This window comes from Salmo trutta, chromosome 6 (genome assembly GCF_901001165.1).
Source record: "Salmo trutta chromosome 6, fSalTru1.1, whole genome shotgun sequence".
Lineage (NCBI taxonomy): Eukaryota > Metazoa > Chordata > Actinopteri > Salmoniformes > Salmonidae > Salmo > Salmo trutta.
In genome coordinates, this window is record NC_042962.1 from 53,472,768 (window position 1) to 53,495,579 (window position 22,812).

General features: G+C 42.3%; 1 protein-coding gene across 3 annotated transcripts in view; it reads left to right on the plus strand.

The window, feature by feature from the left end:
* The window catches only part of LOC115196278 (uncharacterized), a 151,218-nt gene that overhangs the window by 46,120 nt on the left and 82,286 nt on the right, over positions 1 to 22,812 (plus strand). For 2 of the 3 annotated variants that reach the window (XM_029756949.1, XM_029756951.1), the window contains exons 1-2: positions 12,929 to 13,108; positions 21,773 to 22,060. In XM_029756949.1, coding sequence (XP_029612809.1) covers positions 13,042 to 13,108; positions 21,773 to 22,060 — 355 coding nt within the window. In that variant the 5' untranslated portion in view covers positions 12,929 to 13,041. Of the gene's footprint in view, positions 1 to 12,928; positions 13,109 to 21,772; positions 22,061 to 22,609; positions 22,679 to 22,812 lie in introns of those variants that run through there. The other variant, XM_029756952.1, reaches the window with a different exon arrangement.

Genomic DNA, 22,812 nt, shown 5'->3' on the forward strand with positions numbered 1-22,812 from the left:
TCTGTTTCAGCACTTTGTCTTAAGAATGTATTTTTTCCATACTTGATTGGTGAAAGCAATACAGAGGAAGGTCCATATAGGGCCGGGTTCAGCCATCACCAACATACATATCCCTATCTGTTTTATTCTATCTGTCATCCTCTACTTTTCCTGGCTGGCAAAGTAACAGGTTGTTGTCTCTGGTTTTTAATCTGAATTTAGAGAACTGAATTTGAATGCATCTGAGAAGTTTAATATATGAAACTTTGATCAACTTGAAATAATAGTTTGTAAATTTGATGCAGAAACAATAAATGAAATATCTACCATACTGAAACTGAATATATAAATATTCAATTTAAATATTTAATTAAATAGAAATATAATTTTACAACTAAATGAATATTCAGTTTCAAATCATGAAATACAAGTTCGAATTATGAAATCTATGATAAGTCAATTGGCGCATTACAAATAAAAATTCTAAATTCTGAAATGAGTTCCTTATTTTTATTCCTCTGGCGCTGTAGGCCAAATGTGTTCCCATTTTGAACCATTTCATTTGTACGAAGGTACAAACTCTGTCTTCCTGGGTGGGGGGGGCACTTTCTACTCAACAGTTAAGGCATGAAATGGGTCATTTTAATAACTAATATTTCAGTTTCTCTGGTCATATAGGAGTAACAACATGAATTTGTGCAGAAATAATATGGTGCGACTCGAGTTTCGCCATCAACTGGAAGATGGTGTCCATTTTGGTCAGTGTCAACTGATGTTATGGGTGTAAAATGGCACGTTGATGCTGTCTGTTGGTAAATGTTAATTATTGCAACACCAGTGTTTTTTCAATCAGTGTGCTTGATATACCCAGGACGTATTGCAATGTGCTGAACAAGAGTGGCTATTCGCATCAATGACTATCTCGTCATTTAACATCCAAACAGCGGAGGAAAGAGAGAGTGGAGGGACTTTGAAAGGCGGACCCGGATCAGGCTGCTTCCCTCTACCTCCGCTGAGACTGATCAGCTGCAGGCTCCATTTTTTTATTTCACCTTTATTTAACCAGGTAGGCCAGTTGAGAACAAGTTCTTATTTACAACTGGGACCTGGCCAAGATAAAACAAAGCTGTGCGACAAAAACAACAACACAGAGTTACACATAAACAAACGTACAGTCAATAACACAATAGAAAAAACGATGTACAGTGTGTGCAAATGTAGAAGAGTAGGGAGGTAAGGCAATAAATAGGCCACAGAGGCGAAATAATTACAGTTTAGCATTAACACTGGAGTGAGATGTGAAGATGATGATGTGCAAGTAAAGATACTGGGGTGCAAAAGAGCAAGAGGAAAAATAACAACATGGGGATGAGGTAGTTGGGTGTGCTATTTACAGATTGGCTGTGTACAGGTACAGTGATCGGTAAGCAGTTCTGACAGCTGATGCTTAAAGTTAGAGAGGGAGATAAGTCTCCAGCTTCAGTAATTTTTGCAATTCGTTCCAGTCATTGGCAGCAGAGAACTGGAAGGAAAGGTGGCCAAAGGAAGTGTTGGCTTTGGGGATGACCAGTGAAATCAGCCCAGTAAAATAAAAAAGCTAATTTAAATGTATGCTCACTCAGCCGTGCCTCAAGTAATACAACAACTGATCTATTACCGGTGTGATCATGTAGCCTACCTCAAATGTTGAAATATAATTGTAAAAGATTGTCTGAGAAGAACAACAATGCATTGGCAGGGGAGTTCAAGCAGAGCCAATATGCGGTGATAATGTTTTGGCGCTATAGCGGGGTGGGTTGTTTAGCAACAAATCGACACATCCACAAGTATGAGGCAAACAGATTGGATTGGCTTAGATTGCTGACAACATGTAAGCTTTATTTAGTCTCCAATGATTATAGAAAACATAAATATATTTTCACAATGAGCACTTGTTTTCTCTCAAATACATCTTTACAGTTCTTGGTTAGCTAGCTAGTGAATTTTAGCCATATTAGCGTAGACATGAGTCAAAACACCTCTAAAACAAGACATGGTATGAAGAACAAGATGAAACGAGCTGAAACGAGCCACTTATGATTCCCCACATGGCAGTTTCTTGTCATTCTTGCTAGCAATCTGGCCATACAGTAGAGGGGAAATTAAGGTTTTTGTTGTTGCTCTGCGTGCTTTTCATACTCCCACGTAGTCAACAATCAACTTTGGCAATCAAAATGTAATATATTATTTTTCCATGACAATTTGTGTCAATCAATCTTTTGGAAAAAATCTATCATTTGTATGATTATATTGACATAAAAATGTTGTATCACAACACAGTGCTTTTAACCTGCATGCAAATATAATTTTGTGCAGTTGTACATCCCCCTGTTTTATATTAATTGTAATATGTATGTGTTGTGTATACTGTATTGTGTGTGTGTGATGTGTTAATGTATGTAATAAATATTTTATCTTGAAAAATTAAAAAATATTCTGTGTAAAACACTGTAGCGGGCAATTTTTGTGATGAAATAAACAAGTACTGCTACAGGCAGGAGGTTAGATGCACCACCTACCATATGGCACAGGAAGTTGCCAAACAACTGCACAGTATGGTATAGACTCATCTGAGTTGATGAGTACAATTTATCGTAATTACTTTGTCAAACATATGTTTAGCCTTTGATAGATATTTTATTGATTTGAAGTTGCTAGCTAGGTTATTTTGCCTTTGTCATAGGCTAAAGATGGCGTCAACAAAGAGGGCTGCTTCGCTTCCAGCTCTTAGGAAACTTTACAGTATTTTGTTTTTTTATGTATTATTTCTTACATTGTTAGTCCAGAATTGTTTTTGTGTTATTACATACAGCCGGGAAGAACTACTGGATATCAGAGCGGCGGTAACTCACTAGCACTACCAGCATCATACCAGGTATACGACTTTCCCGAAGCGGATCCTTCGTTTGTACCCCCCAGGGCAATTGAACTGATTCCAGAAGCCGACCCAAAACAACGCCGGCGAAGGAGAGGTACTCGGAGTGGTATTCTAGTCCGACCTAGGAGGCGCACACACCACCCACCAGTTCCGAGTATATTACTCGCTAATGTTCAGTCTTTGGATAATAAAGTTGACGAGCTCAGAGCGAGAGTATCTTTCCAGAGAGATATCAGGGATTGTAACATACTCTGTTTCACTGAAACATGGCTCTCTTGGGATATACTGACTAAGTCGATCCAGCCAGACGGGTTATCAGTACATCACGCAAACAGGAATAGATATCTCTCCGGGAAGAATAAGGGAAGGGGTGTATGATTCATGAACAACGACTCATGGTGTAACTGTGATAACACACAGAAACTCAAGTCCTTTTGTTCACTCGACCTACAATACCTCACCATCAAATGCCGACCATATTCTCTCCCAAGATAATTTTCTTCGGTTATAGTCAGGGCCGTGTATATCCCCCTCAAACCAATACCACGACGGCCCTCAAAGAACTTCACTGGACTTAATGCAAACTGGAAACCACATATCCTGAGGCTGCATTTATTGTAGCTGGAGATTTTAACAAAGCAAATTTGAGGAAAAGGATGCTGAAATTCTACCAACACATTGACTGTAGTACTTGCATTGCTAAGACACAACCACTGTTACTCCAACTTCCGGAAGACCTTCAAGACCCTCCCACACCCTCCTTTCGGCAAATCTGACCACGACTCTATTTTGCTCCTCCCTTCCTATAGGCAGATCTCAAACAGGAAGTACCCATGCTAAGGACTATTTAACGCTGGTCTGACCAATCGGAATCCACACTTCAAGATTGTTCTGATCACGCAGACTGGGATATGCTCCGAGTAGCTTCAGAGAATAATATAGACCTATACACTGATACAGTGACTGAGTTTATCAGGAAGTGTATAGGAGATGTTGTACCCACTGTGACTATTAAAACATTCCCTAACCAGAAATCGTGGATAGATGGCAGCATTCAAGCAAAACTGAAAGCGCGAACCACCGAATTTAACCATAACAAGGTGACTGGGAATATGTCAGAATACAAACAATGTAACTATTCCCTCTGGAAAGGCAATCAAACAGGCAAAACATCAGTATAGAGACAAAGTGGAGTAGCAATTCAATGGCTCAGACACGAGATGTATGTGGCAGGGTCTACAGACAATCGTGGACTACAAAAAGAAAACCAGCCACGTTGTGGACACCAACGTCTTGCTACCAGATAAGCTAAACACCTTCTTCGCTCTCTTTGAAGGTAACACAGTGCCACCAACGCAGCCTGCTACCAAGGATTGTGGGCTCTCCTGAGTAAGACATTTAAGCGTGTTAACCCTCGCAAGGCGGCAGGCCCAGACAGCATCCCTAGCCGCGTCCTCAGAACATGCGCAGACCAGCTGGCTGGTGTGTTTACAGACATATTCAATCTCTCCCTATCCCAGTCTGCTGTCCCTACATGCTTCAGGATGGCCACCATTGTTCCTGTACCCAAGAAAGCAAAGTTAACTGAACTAAATGACTATCGCCCCGTAGCACTTACTTCTGTCATCATGAAGTGCTTTGAGAGACTAGTCAAGGATCATATCACCTCCACTTTACCTGTCACCCTAGACCCACTCCAATTTGCTTATCGCCACAATAGATCCACAGACGATGCAATAGCCATCACACTGCACACTGCCCTATCCCATCTGGACAAAAGGAATAACTATGTAAGAATGCTGTTCATTGACTATATCTCAGCATTCAACACCATAGTACCCTCCAAGCTCATCATTAAGCTTGAGGTCCTGGTTCTGAACCCCGTCCTGTGCAACTGGGTCCTGGACTTCCTGACGGGCTGCCCCCAGGTGGTGATGGTAGGAAACAACCCCTCCACTTGGCTGATCCTCAACATGGGGCCCCACAAGGGTGCGTGCTCAGCCCCTCTGTACTCCCTGTTCACCCATGACTGTGTGGCCATGCACGCCTCCAACTCAATCCTCAAGTTTGCAGATGACACAACAGTAGTGGGCTTGATTACCAACAATGACGAGACTGCCTACAGAGAGGAGGTGAGGGCTCTGGGAGTGTGTGGCCAGGAAAATTAAATCTCACTCAGCGTCAACAAAACAAAAGAGATGATCGTGGACTTCAGGAAACAGTAGAGGGAGCACCCCCCTATCCACATCGACGGGACCGCCGTGGAGAAGGTGGAAAGCTTCAAGTTCCTCAGCGTACATATCCCTGACAAACTGAAATGGTCCACCCACACAGACAGTGTGGTGAAGAAGGTGCAACAGCGCCTCTTCAACCTCAGGAGGCTGAAGAAATTTGGCTTGGCACCTAAAACCCTCACAAACTTTTACAGATGCACAATTGAGAGTTTCCTGTCAGGCTTATCACCACTCGGTACGGCAACTGCACCGCCCGCCACTGCAGGGCTCTCCAGAGGGTGGTGCGGTCTGCCCATCGTATCACCGGAGGCAAACTACCTGCCCTCCAGGACACCTACAGCACCTGATGTCACAGAACAGCCAAAAAGATCATCAAGGACCTCAACCACCCGAGCCACTGCCTGCTCACCCCGCTATCATCCAGATGACGAGGTCAGTACAGGTGCATCAAAAACAGCTTCTATCTCAAGGCCATCAGACTGCTAAATAGCCATCGCTAGCACATAGAGGATGCTGCCTATATTCATAGACTTGTAACCACTGGCCACTTTAATAAATGGAACACTAGTCACTTTAATAATGTTTACATATCTTGCATTACTCATCTCATATGTATATACTGTATTCTATACTATTCTACTGTATCTTAGTCTATGCCGTTCTGACATTGCTCATCCATTTATTTATATATTCTAATTTCGTTCCTTTTCTTAGATTTGTGTGTATTAGTATATGTTGTGAAATTGTTAGATATTACTTGTTAGATATTACTGCACTGTTGGAGCTAGAAACACAAGCATTTCGTTACACCCGCAATAACATCTGCTAAACACATGTATGTGACCAATAACATTTGATTTGATGTTAAATCCAACATATTGTTTTCAATCGAGTGGCTCAACAGGCACATTAAAGTTTTACTTTCACTTTTACATCATGTCATGTCTGCTAGGTAGGCAGGCTAAAGACATAGCCACAGTGAGTCAACATACTACACGACTGTTTTGTTGTCAATAGCTACAAACAAACTAGCAAAATGACTTCTAAGAAAAGGCTCACTTTTGAGCGTCTTTTTCACGGAAACGATACGCTGCGCAGTTTCATAATTTAGGTTATTCTGTTGCACAGGCTGTTGTCTCGGTGGCGCGAAACTCTTATTTTAAAGATGCATTCGTGTTTATTACAAGATACTGGTCTGTTATGTGTGCTGATTACAAACAAGGATATCACAAGTCAATAAAACACAATGTTACAAAACGGATAGTAAATAATAAGCCATGTTCGCACAAGTAGGCTACGTTTTCAATATCGACCGCACCCCATAACTGGAATATGTGACTGCAGACCTATTTGCAGGTCAATAAAAGGATGGTACATTTTAGCTGTGTGTGTGTGGGGGGGGGTGGCTTTAGCATAAGAAATCGGGGGTTTCCAGGGTTGGGTAGGTTACATGTAATCAGTTACTCCCCAACCCTTGGGGTTTCCACTTCTGCTTCCCAATGATGACATATTATAGGCCTATTCTATTGGCAAGGAAAGAGATTTTAACAGCTGAAATTGTACATGGTAACCCTCACTTATCCCCTTTATTTTGGCATCAGTTTATTTTAAGGGCTATACATAAACCACACATAAAATAATTCCCACATACATGTAAAGTGACAACTGTTATTATGGTTATTGTGGTTAATATGTACAGTTGAAGTCAGAAGTTTACATTTAAACTCAGTTTTCCACAATTCCTGACATTTAATCTTAGTAAAAATTGTCTTAGGTCTGACCTGTTTTAGGTCTGACCTGTCTTAGGTCAGTTAGGATCACCACTTTATTTCGAGAATTTTAAAATTCAATAATAGTAGAGAGAATGATTTATTTCAGCTTTTATTTCTTTCATCACATTCCCAGTGGGTCAGAAGTTTACATACACTCAATTAGTATTTGGTAGCATTGCCTTTAAATTGTTGAACTTTGGGTCAAACATTTCGGGTAGCCTTCCACAAGCTTCCCACAATAAGTTGGGTGAATTTTGGCCCATTCCTCCTGACATAGCTAGTGTAACCGAGTCAGGTTTGTAGGCCTCCTTGCTCGCACACGCTTTTTCAGTTCTGCCCACAAATTTTCTATAGGATTGAGGAAAGGGCTTTGTGATACCCACTCCAATACCTTGACTTTGTTGTCCTTAAGCCATTTTGCCACAACTTTATGAAGTATGTTTAGGGTCATTGTCCATTTGGAAGACCCATTTGTGACCAAGCTTTAGCTTCCTGACTGATGTCTTGAGATGTTGCGTCAATATATCCACATAATTTCCCTCCCTCATGATGCCATCATTTTGTAAAGTGCACCAGTCTTACTGGTGTTCTTCCATGCCGTCCATGGGAGGGGTGCGTCACTTGAGTAGGTTGAGCCACTGACGTGGTCTTCCTGTCTGGGTTGGCGCCCCCCCCTTGGGTTGTGCCGTGGCGGAGATCTTTGTGGGCTATACTCGGCCTTGTCTTCGGACGGTAAGTTGGTGGTTGTAGATATCCCTCTAGTGGTGTGGGGGCTGTGCTTTGGCAAAGTGGGTGGGGTTATATCCTGCCTGTTTGGCCCTGTCCGGGGGTATCATCGGATGGGGCCACAGTGTCTTCTGATCCCTCCTGTCTCAGCCTCCAGTATTTATGCTGCAGTAGTTTATGTGTCGGGGGGCTAGGGTCAGTCTGTTACATCTGGAGTATTCTCTTGTCTTATCCGGTGTCCTGTGTGAATGTAAATATGCTCTCTCTAATTCTCTCTTTCTCTCTTTCTTTCTTTCTCTCGGAGGACCTGAGCCCTAGGACCATGCCTCAGGACTACCTGGCATGATGACTCCTTGCTGTCCCCAGTCCACCTGGCCATGCTGCTGCTCCAGTTTCAACTGTTCTGCCTGCGGCTACGGAACCCTGACCTGTTCACCGGACGTGCTTGTTGCACCCTCGACAATTACTATGATTATTATTATTTGACCATGCTGGTCATTTACGAACATTTTAACATCTTGACCATGTTCTGTTATAATATCCACCCGGCACAGCCAGAAGAGGACTGGCCACCCCTCATAGCCTGGTTCCTCTCTAGGTTTCTTCCTAGGTTTTTGGCCTTTCTCAGGAGTTTTTCCTAGGGAGTTTTTCCCAGCCACCGTGCTTCTTTCACATGCATTGCTTGCTGTTTGGGGTTTTAGGCTGGGTTTCTGTACAGCACTTTGAGATTTCAGCTGATGTACGAAGGGCTATATAAATAAATTTGATTTGATTTGACCAGTCCCTCCTGCAGCAAAGCAGCCCCACAACATGATGCTGCCACCCCCGTGCTTCACGGTTGGGATGGTGTTCTTTGGCTTGCAAGCCTCCAACTTTTTCCTCCAAACATAACAATGGTCATTATGTCCAAACAGTTCTATTTTTGTTTCATCAGACCAGAGGACATTTCTCCAAAAAGTATGATCTTTGTCCCCATATCCAGCCGTAGTCTGGCTTTTTTATGGCGGTTATGGAGCAGTGGCTTCTTCCTTGCTGAGCGGCTATGGAGGAAACAGGTTATGTCGATATAGGACTCGTTTTACTGTGGATATAGATACTTTTGTACCTGTTTCCTCCAGCATCTTCACAAGGTCCTTTGCTGCTGTTCTGGGATTGATTTGCACTTTTCACACCAAAGTACGTTCATCTCTAGGAGACAGAACGCATCTCTTTCCTGAGCGGTATGATGGCTGCGTGGTCCTATGGTGTTTATACTTGCATACTATTGTTTGTACAGATGAACGTGGTACCTTCAGGCGTTTGGAAATTGCTCCCAAGGATGAACCAGACTTGTGGAGGTCTATAATTTTTTCAGAGGTCTTGGCTGATTTCTTTTGATTTTCTCATGATGTCAAGCAAAGAGGCACTGAGTTTGAAGGTAGGCCATGAAATACATCCACAGGTACACCTCCAATTGCCTCAAATGATGTCAATTAGCCTATCAGAAGCTCTTAAAGCCATGACATAATTTTCTGGAATTATCCAAGCTGTTTAAAGGCACAGTCAACTGGTGTATGTAATCTTCTGACCCACTGGAATTGTGATACAGTGAATTATTAGTGAAATAATCTGTAAACAATTGTTGGAAAAATTACTTGTGTCATGCACAAAGTAGATGTCCTAACCGACTTGCCAAACTATAGTTTTTTAACAAGACATTTGTGGAGTGGATGAAAAACGAGTTTTAATGACTCCAACCTAAGTGTATGCAAACTTCCGACTTCAACTGTATCACGTTCAATGTCAATAGGGCTATGTAGGCCCATTTAGAGTGTTAACTAGTTCACTTTCACATATATGATGCCTGGTGTTCCAGATGAACAGCTCTACAGAAAAGTGGGAGAGTTTCTTGTGTTGACTCCGGACAAGTCCACTATACCTGACCCCATCACATGCATCCTATGGAAGCATGGCTTGAACAAGGCGGCAGAGTGGGACAAGGATTTTGGGCTGTACACCTATGGTGGCTTTGAAAGCGGCACAACACTGGACCAGGCTACTGGAGAGCTGAGAATCAGTGGATTGATGAAAACAGTTCAACAGCATATGTGTACGGTATGTGTGTGTGTGCATGTTGGTTACTTTGCTTGCAGTATTGCTGTGTGTGTGTGTGTGTGTGTGTGTGTGTGTGTGTGTGTGTGTGTGTGTGTGTGTGTGTGTGTGTGTGTGTGTGTGTGTGTGTGTGTGTGTGTGTGTGTGTGTGTGTGTGTGTGCTTCACAATAATTTTTCACAGCTTTGTCTCTCCTGGATTTACAGAGGCAGTCCCTAAACCACAATGACTTATTTCTGTAACTCCAACAAAACCTTTTTTTAAACACAGCCTAATAGAGATTAAAAGAGAGAGAGAAACAGAGAACACAAACAGATTGTAAAGAATGTGAAAGAAAGACAGAGAACACAAACAGATTGTAAAGAAAGAGCGAGAGAAAGAGTGTGTGAGTGTGTACAGTGTGTGTGTGTGTACAGTGTGTGTGTGTGTGTGTACAGTGAGTGTGCACCACCACGTGTTCTCTGCTAAGTGACATACTCCTCCATTTCCATCCACAGACCCAGTATCACAACCTGACTTCACCTGTAAATTGAACGGTACCGTGGCAACTGTTCAATGCAGTGCTAAGGGTCCGCTGGTGGTGTACTGCTGGTCTTGGTCTGACCACCAGGAGGAGATGTGGAGCCAGGAGCAGACTAGACAGCAATACAACATCACATCCCCAGAGTCAGACAGACAGCTACACCTGTGAGGCCAGGAACCCAGTCAGTGAGAAGACACAGACCTACAACAGCAACGACTGAAAGGCCACAGCTAAACAAGAGATAGTATAAGCAGATATGGGCGACATCAACAACATATGTTGTTGTCTGTCTGACCATCTCCAAATATTTCTGTATTTGCATGTTTCCAATGTCCCCCTAATAGCTGGTGCTGTGATTGGTGTCTTGGCTTCTGATCTATTGGCTATTCATCCATGTGTAGTGGCCTGTCTCATCTGCTGGAAGTGTTCCAAAGGTAAGCCCATGTCTTTACTGTAAATATTACCATAAATGTTTCATTATTTGAGTCTCCTCCTTGAAGTTTGATGGAAATTTATTTTTCATATAAACAATTGTATCTCTAGCTATCTCAGGATCAAAGAATGATTCCAGGTCAACAAAATATTCAGATTTTGAACAGCCCTTAGTCATGGTATACTAGCCATATACCACACCTCCTTGGGCCTTATGTCATTCTACCCCTGAGCAAGGTAGTTTACCCACTGTTCCCCGGGCGCCGAACACGTGGATGACGATTAATTGCGGAAGTCACATTTCAGTTGAATGTATTCAGTTGTACAACTGACTAGGTATCCCCCTTTCCCCTTTACCCCTTTTTGTTAAGTATAACCAGATGACCCACACCAGCAAGGCTGTGATATCCAGAGAGAGTGAGGGAGAGAAGCAGCCATTACTAGATGAGGCAGGATCTACTGATAACACAGGTGATGTTGTGAGTAATAGCCTGCTCAAACGAAATGACCAGAATCAGGGCCGGAATTCCAATGCCTTCCAGCCTAGATCTCAGGTGAGGACACTGACTAAGGTATCTGGAAAAAGAGAGGGAGAAAGAGAGAGGGAAGTGAAGGAAGAGAGTGAGGGAGGGGAGGAGGCTATGTCACAGGCTCATCTGACCCCCTCCAAAGCCCAGAGATGGATACCAGAGATGGATACCAGTGATGGATACCAGAGATGGATACAGCCTGAACCACAATCAGGATACACTGTGGGGGAGGGACAGAGGATTATGGGAATGGATCTGACCAGGAGTCACATGTGGCAGTGGTCTGAGATTATGATGCAGAGACGGGGGGAAGATGACGAGAACGAGGGAAGACGAGAGGGGGAGGAAGAGGGTAGAAGAGATGGAGAGGGGAAGGAAGAGAAAACACAGGATGAAGGGAGGGAAGAGGAGCAATCCAGCAGAGCCACACTCAACAGCCAGACTGACGGTCAGAGGTCTCCACCAACCCCACAGAGAAAGGACAAATATGGAGCGTCAGAGATAGAGGTGAAAGAACCTAACTCCTCCCAAACAAACACCTCCATCCTGAATTCCCATACATCAAGACCCAAGGGGGGCCCGAGTGAAAATATTTGGAAAACTCTGCTCTATAAGACACTATCATGGCTATCAGACTGGTGTTGAACAAGGAAGTGTGTTGAATACAATGGAAACCCAGAGGAGCAGTGGTCAGGTAGACAGAGAGAGAGGAACACCTGGCCTATCAGGTCTGAGGAGACCCACTAGGTCAGTGTCAGACAGTACAGACACTCCTGATAGAAGCAGTCCAGGATTGTCAGCTGGTCTCAGAGCCACAGCATGTAGGTTCACTATCTACTCCAGTAAAATACAGTTCAGGTGCACCCTCTGGACCAGTAGACACCAGCTCAGATACAGCATGTACAGCAATAAAGAGTAGCTCAGATACTCTGTGTACTTCACAGGGAAGTATAGATAAATCCTGTACCAACAGAGACCATTACAGCTACAGACTCTGTACCAGAAGAAGCCAGTTGAAAAGCACTTGTTGAATATATAGTTTGTTTGATAAATATTTTGATTCTGTTCAGGGAAGGTTTGTTTCTCTTCAGTAAACTTCTCTCTTTTTCAATCTCTTACGGGTTATTATGTATCATATTATTATCCTGTATGGGCTGTCATGTTTAGCCTAGGCTACTATAATTTTTATAAACTTTGAGTAATGTGAATTATAATGAAATGTTGACAAGATGACAAACTTATTATTTTATAAGAAAATATTTCATTGTGTGAATGTTTTAGTGTGCATGCCTCATACAGTAGGCTCAGTGGATAGGAGGAAAATTAAATTAACTATAGTTATTAAGTTACCTTTGAATATTACAATATTTTGGTTACATTATAGCACAGTGACCCGATCAATTCTAGATCCAATTTGTAAGTCGCTCTGGATAAGAGCGTCTGCTAAATGACTTAAATGTAAATGTAAATGTAGATAAAATATATCATTCTGTACATTGAAGCCAATTATAAACACAGGGAGGCGCCAGAGACCAGGTATGGGCAAGGAACATTCCAGACGTGGTTAGAAAAAAATTATATTAAAGTTATTATAGCATATCAACATAATACAATGTGTTGGTGTACAGTGTGATTGTATTTCAGCTATGAAACATTATTTACAAGTCAAATGGAACGTTATTTTCAACCAAGTGGTCATGACGTCAGAGGAAGGCACAGGGGGGAACTAAAATCCACATTTTACTTTCACTTTCACAGCCTCGGTAGGCTAGGTTATTAACCACACAGTGTTTTAGCATATCTCATGTGAATTTACTTTTACGAACGAACTAACAAATATGTCCAAACTAACGCTTATCCGATTGTGCTTCTGGCTTTATCTGGTGCGAACGGTGGTCTCCGAAGGTAAGTTGAACCGACTGGCGGGCCGAACGTAGCGTTTGGCCTACCTAATATTTGTTAGGCTACTTGTTTGCTATTGTGTGCTAGTTGTATAGCCTAGCCTACAACATCACATCATAATATTTGATTATCATGAACAATGGGTATATGTAAGATCACGTGCCTTATGAACACTGCGCTGCAGCCGCAGAGTGGGATTCATATCAAAGAAAATAAGGAACATGGCAATCTGAAATCATAAACGACATTATGGAGTGATGGACATAGCCTAAACACGCTCTTCCTATTGAATAATGGTTTTAAACGATGTCTATGTGGGTTACGTTACGGACCCCACCCTTCAAATTCCGCTTAGCTACACACAGAGCCAACTTCAGGAAGTTAGGAAGTTATCAGATGTTGAATCCTGGCATAACCAAGGCTAAAACCTACAGAAGGGTCTGCGTGATCATGGCAGGCCCGGCCTTATGGGCGAGCCTTAGGGGGGCCATCCAAATAAAATATTGAAATATTGATAATTTATTTGACCGAGACGCACGCCGACAGAAAGACCCATCAATCTCAGTTAAAGAATCCAAGCGAGCAAAACAGCGCCCCTCTGTCTCAGTATGTGTAAACAATGTATCTGATTGTGTCTGGACCAAAAGAGTATGGCATGTTATACTATTTCTGTCCAGACAGCATCAGATCCATAGGCTAGATATAGGAGGCTGGCTTCCCCTAAAGTATTTACTAGGGATGCCAAGGCAGCAGCTACTCTTCCTGGGGTCCAAACACATTAAGGCACTTACATTACACACGAAAACAAAGAGAAAACAGTTCATCATATAACATTACACCACTACACATCTACAATACAAATGTATAATACCACCATACAACAATATTACAATGTACATCTGTGTAGAGTTTGTGTGTGTATGTGTGTGTCTGTACCTGTGTGTGTGTCTCTTCATGGTACCTGCTGTTCCATAAGGGATATTTTTATTTGTTTTTTAAAATCTGATTCTACTACTTGTGTCAGTTACCTGATGTGGAATAGAGTACCATGTGGTCATGGCTCTATGTAGTACTGTGCGCCTCCCATAGTCTGTTCTGGACTAGGGGACTGTGAAGAGACCTCTGGTGGTATGTATTGTGGGGTATGCATGGATGTCTGAGCTGTGAGCTAGTAGTTTAAAACAGCTCAGTGCATTCAGCTTGTCAACACTTCTTACAAAAACAATTAATGATGAAGTCAATCTCCTCCACTTTGAGCCATGAGAGATTGACATGCATATCATTAATGTTAGCTCTCCGTGTACATTTAAGGGCCAGCCGTGCTGCCCTGTTCTGTGCCAATTTTAATTTTCCTAAGGCCCTCTTTGTGGCACCTGATCACATGCCTGAACAGATTGTTTTGCCACAGTTATATAATTACTCCTGTCTAAATAAGAACATTAAAATACTTCACCAGAGAGCATGACTTAGTAACAGAGCATCATTAAAATACTTCACCAGAGAGCATGACTTAGTAACAGAGCATCATTAAAATACTTCACCAGAGAGCATGACTTAGCCACAGAGGATCATTAAAATACTTCACCAGAGAGCATGACTTAGCTACAGAGGATCATTAAAATACTTCACCAGAGAGCATGACTTAGTAACAGAGGATCATTAAAATACTTCACCAGAGAGCATGACTTAGCCACAGAGGATCATTAAAATACTTCACCAGAGAGCATGACTTAGCCACAGAGGATCATTAAAATACTTCATCAGAGAGCATGACTTAGCCACAGAGGATCATTAAAATACTTCACCAGAGAGCATGACTTAGCCACAGAGGATCACTAAAATACTTCATCAGAGAGCATGACTTAGCTACAGAGGATCATTAAAATACTTCACCAGAGAGCATGACTTAGCCACAGAGGATCATTAAAATACTTCACCAGAGAGCATGACTTAGCCATAGAGGATCAATAGCTTCTTTAAAAAAAATAGCTGTAGATTGTTTCAAATCACAAGTGAATAAGTGTAAGCCTATTTTGGAATCCCACAATTTGGGCAGCGGGCGTGGCAATATGTCTGGGGCGACAGGTAGCCCAGTGGTTAGAGCGTTGGGCCAGTAACCGAAAGGTTGCTGGTTAACCCACTGTTCTCCGGTAGGCCGTCTTTGTAAATAAGAATTTGTTCTTGCCTTGTTAAATAAAGGTTAAATGTCAACAAAAAAAGTCTGATTGAGTTGTGGCTGTCAGTGAAAAGCATATAAAATATGTGTGAAGGTAATGTGTCTAAAGTCTAATTTTTGATGTTGCAACAAGAATAAGAGAAGGGGTGTGTGGTGAAGACATGGCATGTCTCTCTCCAGAATGTACTCAGCTCTCTCCTACCAATTCATTCATTAATCCAGAATGTACTCATCTCTCTCCTACCAATTCATTCATTAATCCAGAATGTACTCATCTCTCTCCTACCAATTCATTCATTAATCCAGAATGTACTCATCTCTCTCCTACCAATTCTTGCCCATTCATTGTTTCATTGTGTGACTTGTTTGCCCTTTGATTGTATTTTTTTATCACTTCCCCATTACATATGTCATCTGTAGTCCTAGGCCTCTGTAGGCCTAGTTAATCCCTCGTCATTTGGTTACATTAATGACTGTTAATGCACATATTAATTAGAGTCATATACTATTCTCATTCTCAGAGTGGAAACGTTGTTTGCAGAATTCAGAACCTGCTACACTTTTGAGAAACAAGTTATGGTTTATTTCATAACCATTATGAGTTTTGTCAATCTTTTCATTGTCTTCTGTTTGAAGTGCTCCCGTGAGCAATGAGCATGTGTCTGGTTTCTCTGTCCTGATAACGTTGGAGGAGCATGCTCGTATGGGCAGTCATAGAAGTAGGCCTACCTGGCCTGCTGCATGGAACTGTAGGAAAGTGCCTGTTTGGCAATGTCGGAATTCTGATTGTCTTAACTCACCACGTCCACCACTAATAAGCTGAGCTTCTCAGTCATTTTTTCTCCACTTTACACATTGTAAATTGTCTGTTTTTTTTAACATCCATTGCAAATGATAGTTCCTCAGTATTTGAAAAATCTTTCCAACACTCGATAATCACCAAGCCTTGGTGTGATAATGCAAAATATCATAGATATTGATATCAAATATCATCTGATGATCCCATATATCCAGCAGAAACGTCTGTCCCAAGCTCTCTGGTGCAGGAAACTCTGAGGGCCCGGAATAGGCTAGTTGATATAATGTTCAGCGTTTTGTAGGGACAGCTTCTGGCTGGATCCAGTAGATATTTGATACAATGTTGCACTTCACTAGTAATATCTCAAGTCAAGACAGATAGAAAGGGAGGCAGACAGGCGGAGTAGAGAGATGAATGTGATTGAAAGAACCAGAATTTTCATCAGGATATTTTCGACTGTTTTAATTGTCGGTTTAGGCATATCTATCTTATTTTAGTTGATGATAGAAGTTATAGTCTATACGCCAATGCAGCAGTAGGCCTATCTCTGAGTTCTATAGCCGCCAGTGGACCACCGTGTATCAATGTGTCCATATGGCAGAGGTTGGTGCTCTCGCCTTGAGCCAGGTGTACACTACACGATTTTGGCCATGATTTAGCTGTCCCAGACCCAGTTTTTGAAATTGGAGACAAAATCCCCATGTCGTTGTCTACTCGGGGCGATGCACGTTTAATGTGAGTAGGTCAAAGACACAATCTGAGGGCTACCGATCTTGTCTTTGAGCAGTCTCAGACGCCCCAATATTTTCAAACATGTTTGATTTTATCTGCACAAAATCTGCAATGCTCTTGTAGTGTGAGATGTGCAACTACAAGTTTTGAGAACGGTGATCAGCAATAGCCAAAGAGAGCTCGTGACAAAACCAGGCGGAAGAGGTGGAAGCTAACTAGCTAGCTAGCCTAGCATAAAAAAACAACAGAAAACAACATGGCTTTGAAGAAGAAAAGAGCTGGGGGTGATCCACGGGCTATTTGGCCACCCCCTTTACATGGGGTATTGATCAAAATCAAAAGGGCAAACAATTCACACAATGTAACAATGAATGTGCAAGAATTGTCCGGAGACTGCGGGCTTATTCAGGACAGATTTTGGTGAGAGTGAACCCTCTCGCTGAGCCTCTTCCTCTCTGCTGAAACTAGCAAGTGAAACAGCGCCCCTCTGTCTTACTATATGTAGCCCATGCATCTGATACTGTCTGGCCAGATAAAGTATGACATGTCATACTCCTTTTGTCCAGACAGCATCAGATACATGATCTACACATACGTAGACAGAGGGGCGCTGTTTCGCTCGCTCTGATGCTTTATCTGAGATTGATGATTCTTTCTGTCAGCGTGCGTCTCGGTCAAATAAATGATCAATATTTAAATATTTTACTTGGAGGAGGAGGCAAGGAGGTACAGTAGGGTGGGCAGGCCCCCATAACGCCTTCCCTCCTTTATGCACAAATATTGATATAATAACCATCATATCGAAGTAAACTTGGAGTCACGTGATAATATGTTGTGTGGTCCTCCCACTATGACTCGGGAAGGTACTGTATGCAGTTTATTAGGCTACAGATGAAATAAATGATGATCAACTTCAGAGGATGGTGAAAGTGCAAGGTGATGAGTTTGATTCTCCTTTCCAATAAATATTGACATTCTTATTTTGGTGACATGACGATTGATGCTTTGCGGCCATTTGACAAATAAAAATAATAATCGCTCTTATCCATAATAATGTCATTATGGAGATAGTTTACCCCCACTGTAGCTGTTATCCATAATAATGTCATTATGGACATAGTTTACCCCCACTGTAGCTGTTATCCATAATAATGTCATTATGGACATAGTTTACCCCCACTGTAGCTGTTATCCATAATAATGTCATTATGGACATAGTTTACCCCCACTGTAGCTGTTATCCATAATAATGTCATTATGGACATAGTTTACCCCCACTGTAGCTGTTATCCATAATAATGTCATTATGGACATAGTTTACCCCCACTGTAGCTGTTATCCATAATAATGTCATTATGGAGATAGTTTACCCCCACTGTAGCTGTTATCCATAATAATGTCATTATGGACATAGTTTACCCCCACTGTAGCTGTTATCCATAATAATGTCATTATGGACATAGTTTACCCCCACTGTAGCTGTTATCCATAATAATGTCATTATGGACATAGTTTACCCCCACTGTAGCTGTGAGCTGTTGGCTAGAGCGCATGTGCCAAGACCAGATTGGGCACATTTACTATATAACACAACAGTCTATATTACAGTCTATATAATGCAGCAGTCAATATAACGCAGCAGTCTATATAACACATCAGACAACAGCCTATATAACACAGTGGTCTATATAGCGCAACAGTCTATATAGCGCAGCAGTCTATATAACGCACAGCAGTCTATATAACGCACAGCAGTCTATATAACACACAGCAGTCTATATAACGCAACAGTCTATATAACACAGCAGTCTATAACAGAAATGTGCATCCTGCAGCACTAATTCCAAAAGGTTTTGGGACACTGTAAAGTCCATGGAGAATAAGAGTACCTCCTCCCAGCTGCCCACTGCACTGAGACTAGGAAACACTGTCACCACTGATAAATCCACGATAATCGAGAATTTCAATAAGCATTTTTCTACGGCTGGCCATGCTTTCCACCTGGCTACCCCAACCCCGGCCAACAGCTCTACACCCCCCGCAGCAAGTGATCCAAGCCCCCCTCCTGCTTCTCCTTCACCCAAATCCAGATAGCTGATGTTCTGAAAGAGCTGCAAAATCTGGATCCCTACAAATCAGCTGGACTAGACAATCTGGACCCTCTCTTCCTAAAATTATCCGCTGCCATTGTTACAACCCCTATTACTTGTCTGTTCAACCTCTCTTTCGTATTGTCTGAGATTCCTAAAAATTGGAAATTGGCCGCGGTCATCCCCCTCTTCAAAGGGGGAGACACTCTAGACCCAAACTGTTACAGACCTATATCCATCCTGCCCTGCATTTCTAAAGTCTTCGAAAGCCAAGTGAACAAACAGATCACCGACCATTTCGAATCCCACTGTACCTTCTTCTCTGCAATGCAATCTGGTTTCCGAGCTGGTCATGGGTGCACCTCAACCACGCTCAAGGTCATAAACCATATCATAACCGCCATCGATAAAAGACAGTACTGTGCAGCCGTCTTCATCGACCTGGCCAAGGCTTTCGACTCACCGCATTCTTATTGGCAGACTCAACAGCCTTGGTTTCTCTAATGACTGCCAAACCTGGTTCACTAGCTACTTCTCAGTTATGTCAGTGTGTCAAATCAGAGGGCCTGTTGTCTGGACATCTGGCAGTCTCTATGGGGGTGCCACATGGTTCAATTCTCGGGCCGACTCTCTTCTCTGTATAGATCAATGATGTCGCTCTTGCTGCTGGTGATTATCTGATCCACCTCTACACAGACGACACCATTCTGTATACTTCTGGCCCTTCTTTGGACACTGTGTTAACAAACCTCCAAACGAGCTTCAATGCCATACAACTCTCCTTCCGTGGCCTCCAACTGCTCTTAAATGCAAGTAAAACTAAATGCATGCTCTTCAACCGATCGCTGCCCGCACCCGCCCGCCCAACTAGCATCACTACTCTGGACGGTTCTGACTTAGAATATGTGGACAACTATAAATACCTGGTGTTTGACTAGACTGTAAACTCTCCTTCCAGAGTCACATTAAGCATCTCCAATCCAAAGTTAAATCTAGAATCGGCTTCCTATTTCGCAACAAAGCCTCCTTCACTCATGCTGCCAAACATACCCTCGTAAAACTGACTATCCTACCGATCCTTGACTTCGGCGATGTCATTTACAAAATAGCCTCCAACACTCTACTCAGCAAATTGAATGCAGTCTATCACAGTGCCATCCGTTTTGTCACCAAAGCCCCATGTACTACCCACCACTGCGACCTGTATGCTCTCGTTGGCTGGTCCTTGCTACATATTCGTCGCCAAACCCACTGGCTCTATGAGTATTTGCTAGGTAAAGCTCCGCCTTATCTCAGCTCACTGGTCACCATAGCAACACCCACCCGTAGCACACACTCCAGCAGGTATATTTCACTGGTCATCCCCAAAGCCAACACTTCATTGGCCGCCTTTCCTACCAGTTCTCTGCTGCCAATGACTGGAACGAATTGCAAAATCACTGAAGTTGGAGACTTATCTCCCTCACTAACTTTAAGCGTCAGCTGTCAGAGCAGCTTACCGATCGCTGCAGCTGTACACAGCCCATCTGTAAATAGCCCATCCAACAAACTACCTACCTCATCCCCATATTTGTTTTTGTTTTTCAGCTTTTTTGCACACCAGTATTTCTACTTGCACATCTGCACATATATCACTCCAGTTTAAATTGCTAAATTGTAATTACTTCGCCACCATTGGCCTATTTATTGCCTTACCTCCTTACTTAATTTGCACACACTGTATACAGATTTTTCTATTGTGTTATTGACTGTGCGTTTGTTTATCCCATGTGTAACTCTGTGTTGTTGTTTTTGTCGCACTGCTTTGCTTTATCTTGGCCAGGTCACAGTTGTAAATGAGAACTTGTTCTCAACTGGCCTACCTGGTTAATAAAGGTGAACTAAAAAATATAACGCACAACAGTCTATATAACGCAACAGTCTATATAACGCAACAGTCTATATAACGCAACAGACTACATAACACAACAGTCTATATAACGCAACAGTCTATATAATGCACAACAGACTACATAACACAACAGTCTATATAACGCACAGCAGTCTATATAACACAACAGTCTATATAACACAACAGACTACATAACACAACAGTCTATATAACGCAACAGTCTATATAACGCAACAGACTACATAACACAACAGTCTATATAACGCAACAGTCTATATAACACACAACAGTCTATATAACACAACAGTCTATATAATGTAGCAGTTTGTGACAAACCATCAGTATAGTAGAAAATGCGATGGAACCCATTTAAATTTGTATTTTTCATTTGGTACATGGGAATTTATCTGCAAAAGTTATTTTTATATAAAGTGAAAGGGACGGGGGATACCTAGTCAGTTGTACAACTGAATTTATTCAACAGAAATGTGTCGTCCGCATTTAACCCAACCCCTCTGAATCAGAGAGGTGCGGAGGGCTATTTACACTACCTCATCATTCACAGACTTATCATCAAAAAGTCAGTTTGATGGAAACATATCTCTGGTGGGAAAATGTGATTATTGTTTTATGCAGATTTTAGAATAATAGCATGAAAATCAGTCGTAAATTGGATGGAAACCTAGCTAGTGATATAATAGTGAACAGGGTGTAGACAAAGACTTTAGTCTATGGTGTTGTCTAGATACATTTCTGTTCCAGTGGTGGTGATGAGGGGGAACATACTAGTCAAAGTGGTCAGACTACATAGACCAGATACACCCAACAAGCAGAATTCTAGACATAAAAAGTAAAGGTTGATGATAATGTCTCTTTCAATGCCAATAGGGTTAGGACTACATATTTATACCCTAACCATAATGTGTTACCCTGGATACATTGATACTCTGATACATGTATGAAATGTCTGCTTTCCTAGATGATCTCTCTCTTAAAGTGGGAGGTGAGCTGGTGTTGACGCCAGACAAGTCCACAGTGCCTTACCCCATCACAAGCATCCTATGGAAGCATGGGAAGAACAAGGTGGCAGAGTGGGACAAGGATTTTGGTGGTCTGGACATCTATGCTGCCTTCATAAACCGTACAACCCTGGACCAGACTACTGGAGAGCTGAGAATCAGTGGATTGAAGAAAACAGACAGTGGAGTTTATTCTGTGGAGTTCAACAGCAAACTGCTTGACAAGACATATACACTATCTGTTATCAGTAAGTGTTTCTGTGTGTGTGTGTGTGCATGTGTGTGTATGTGTGTGCGTGGTCATGTTGAAACAGCAGGTTATGTATTGTAGTGCCTCACAAGCATTTTCCCAAATTATTCCTGTTTCTTTCCTCTATTTACAGAGCCAGTCCCCAAACCCACAATCACTTCTTCCTGTAACCCAGACAAACCCTGCATTCTGACCTGTGAGGGTGACATCACTGGTGCTGAACCAGTCACCTACAGCTGGAAAGTGGGAGAGGGGGCCTGGGAGGTTGTAGACAAACATCTAAGTGTCTCTAAGAGCGACACTGGCAAAGCAAACAATGGGTACAAGTACATCTGCAAACTGAACAACACTGTTAGTGGGGAAGTCAGTGAGCCAGTTGGAGAGGTGTTTGGTCCAGGTGAGTGGACACTCATTAGTGTGTTACAGTCTTATGTGTTGATATGTCAGTAACACTGCTAGTGTTGTAGGACATTTTGAGAGCGGCATTATGTTGAATTCCTGATCAACTCCTGTCAAAGTATCAATACAAAATGTGTTTTCATTTCAGAGTCTTCCAATACCGGTGCTGTTGTTGGTGTTGTCGTTACCATTGTAGTGCTTGTTGCCGTCATAACAGGTAAGAACAGCACATCTCAAGTAACAGAACACTGTACATGTACATAGTTCTGAAGCACAGATTGACATAACAGCAGCAACAACAGTGAGCTATACCCCCTGAAGGGGATACCTGTTCTACCTGTATCTACAGTA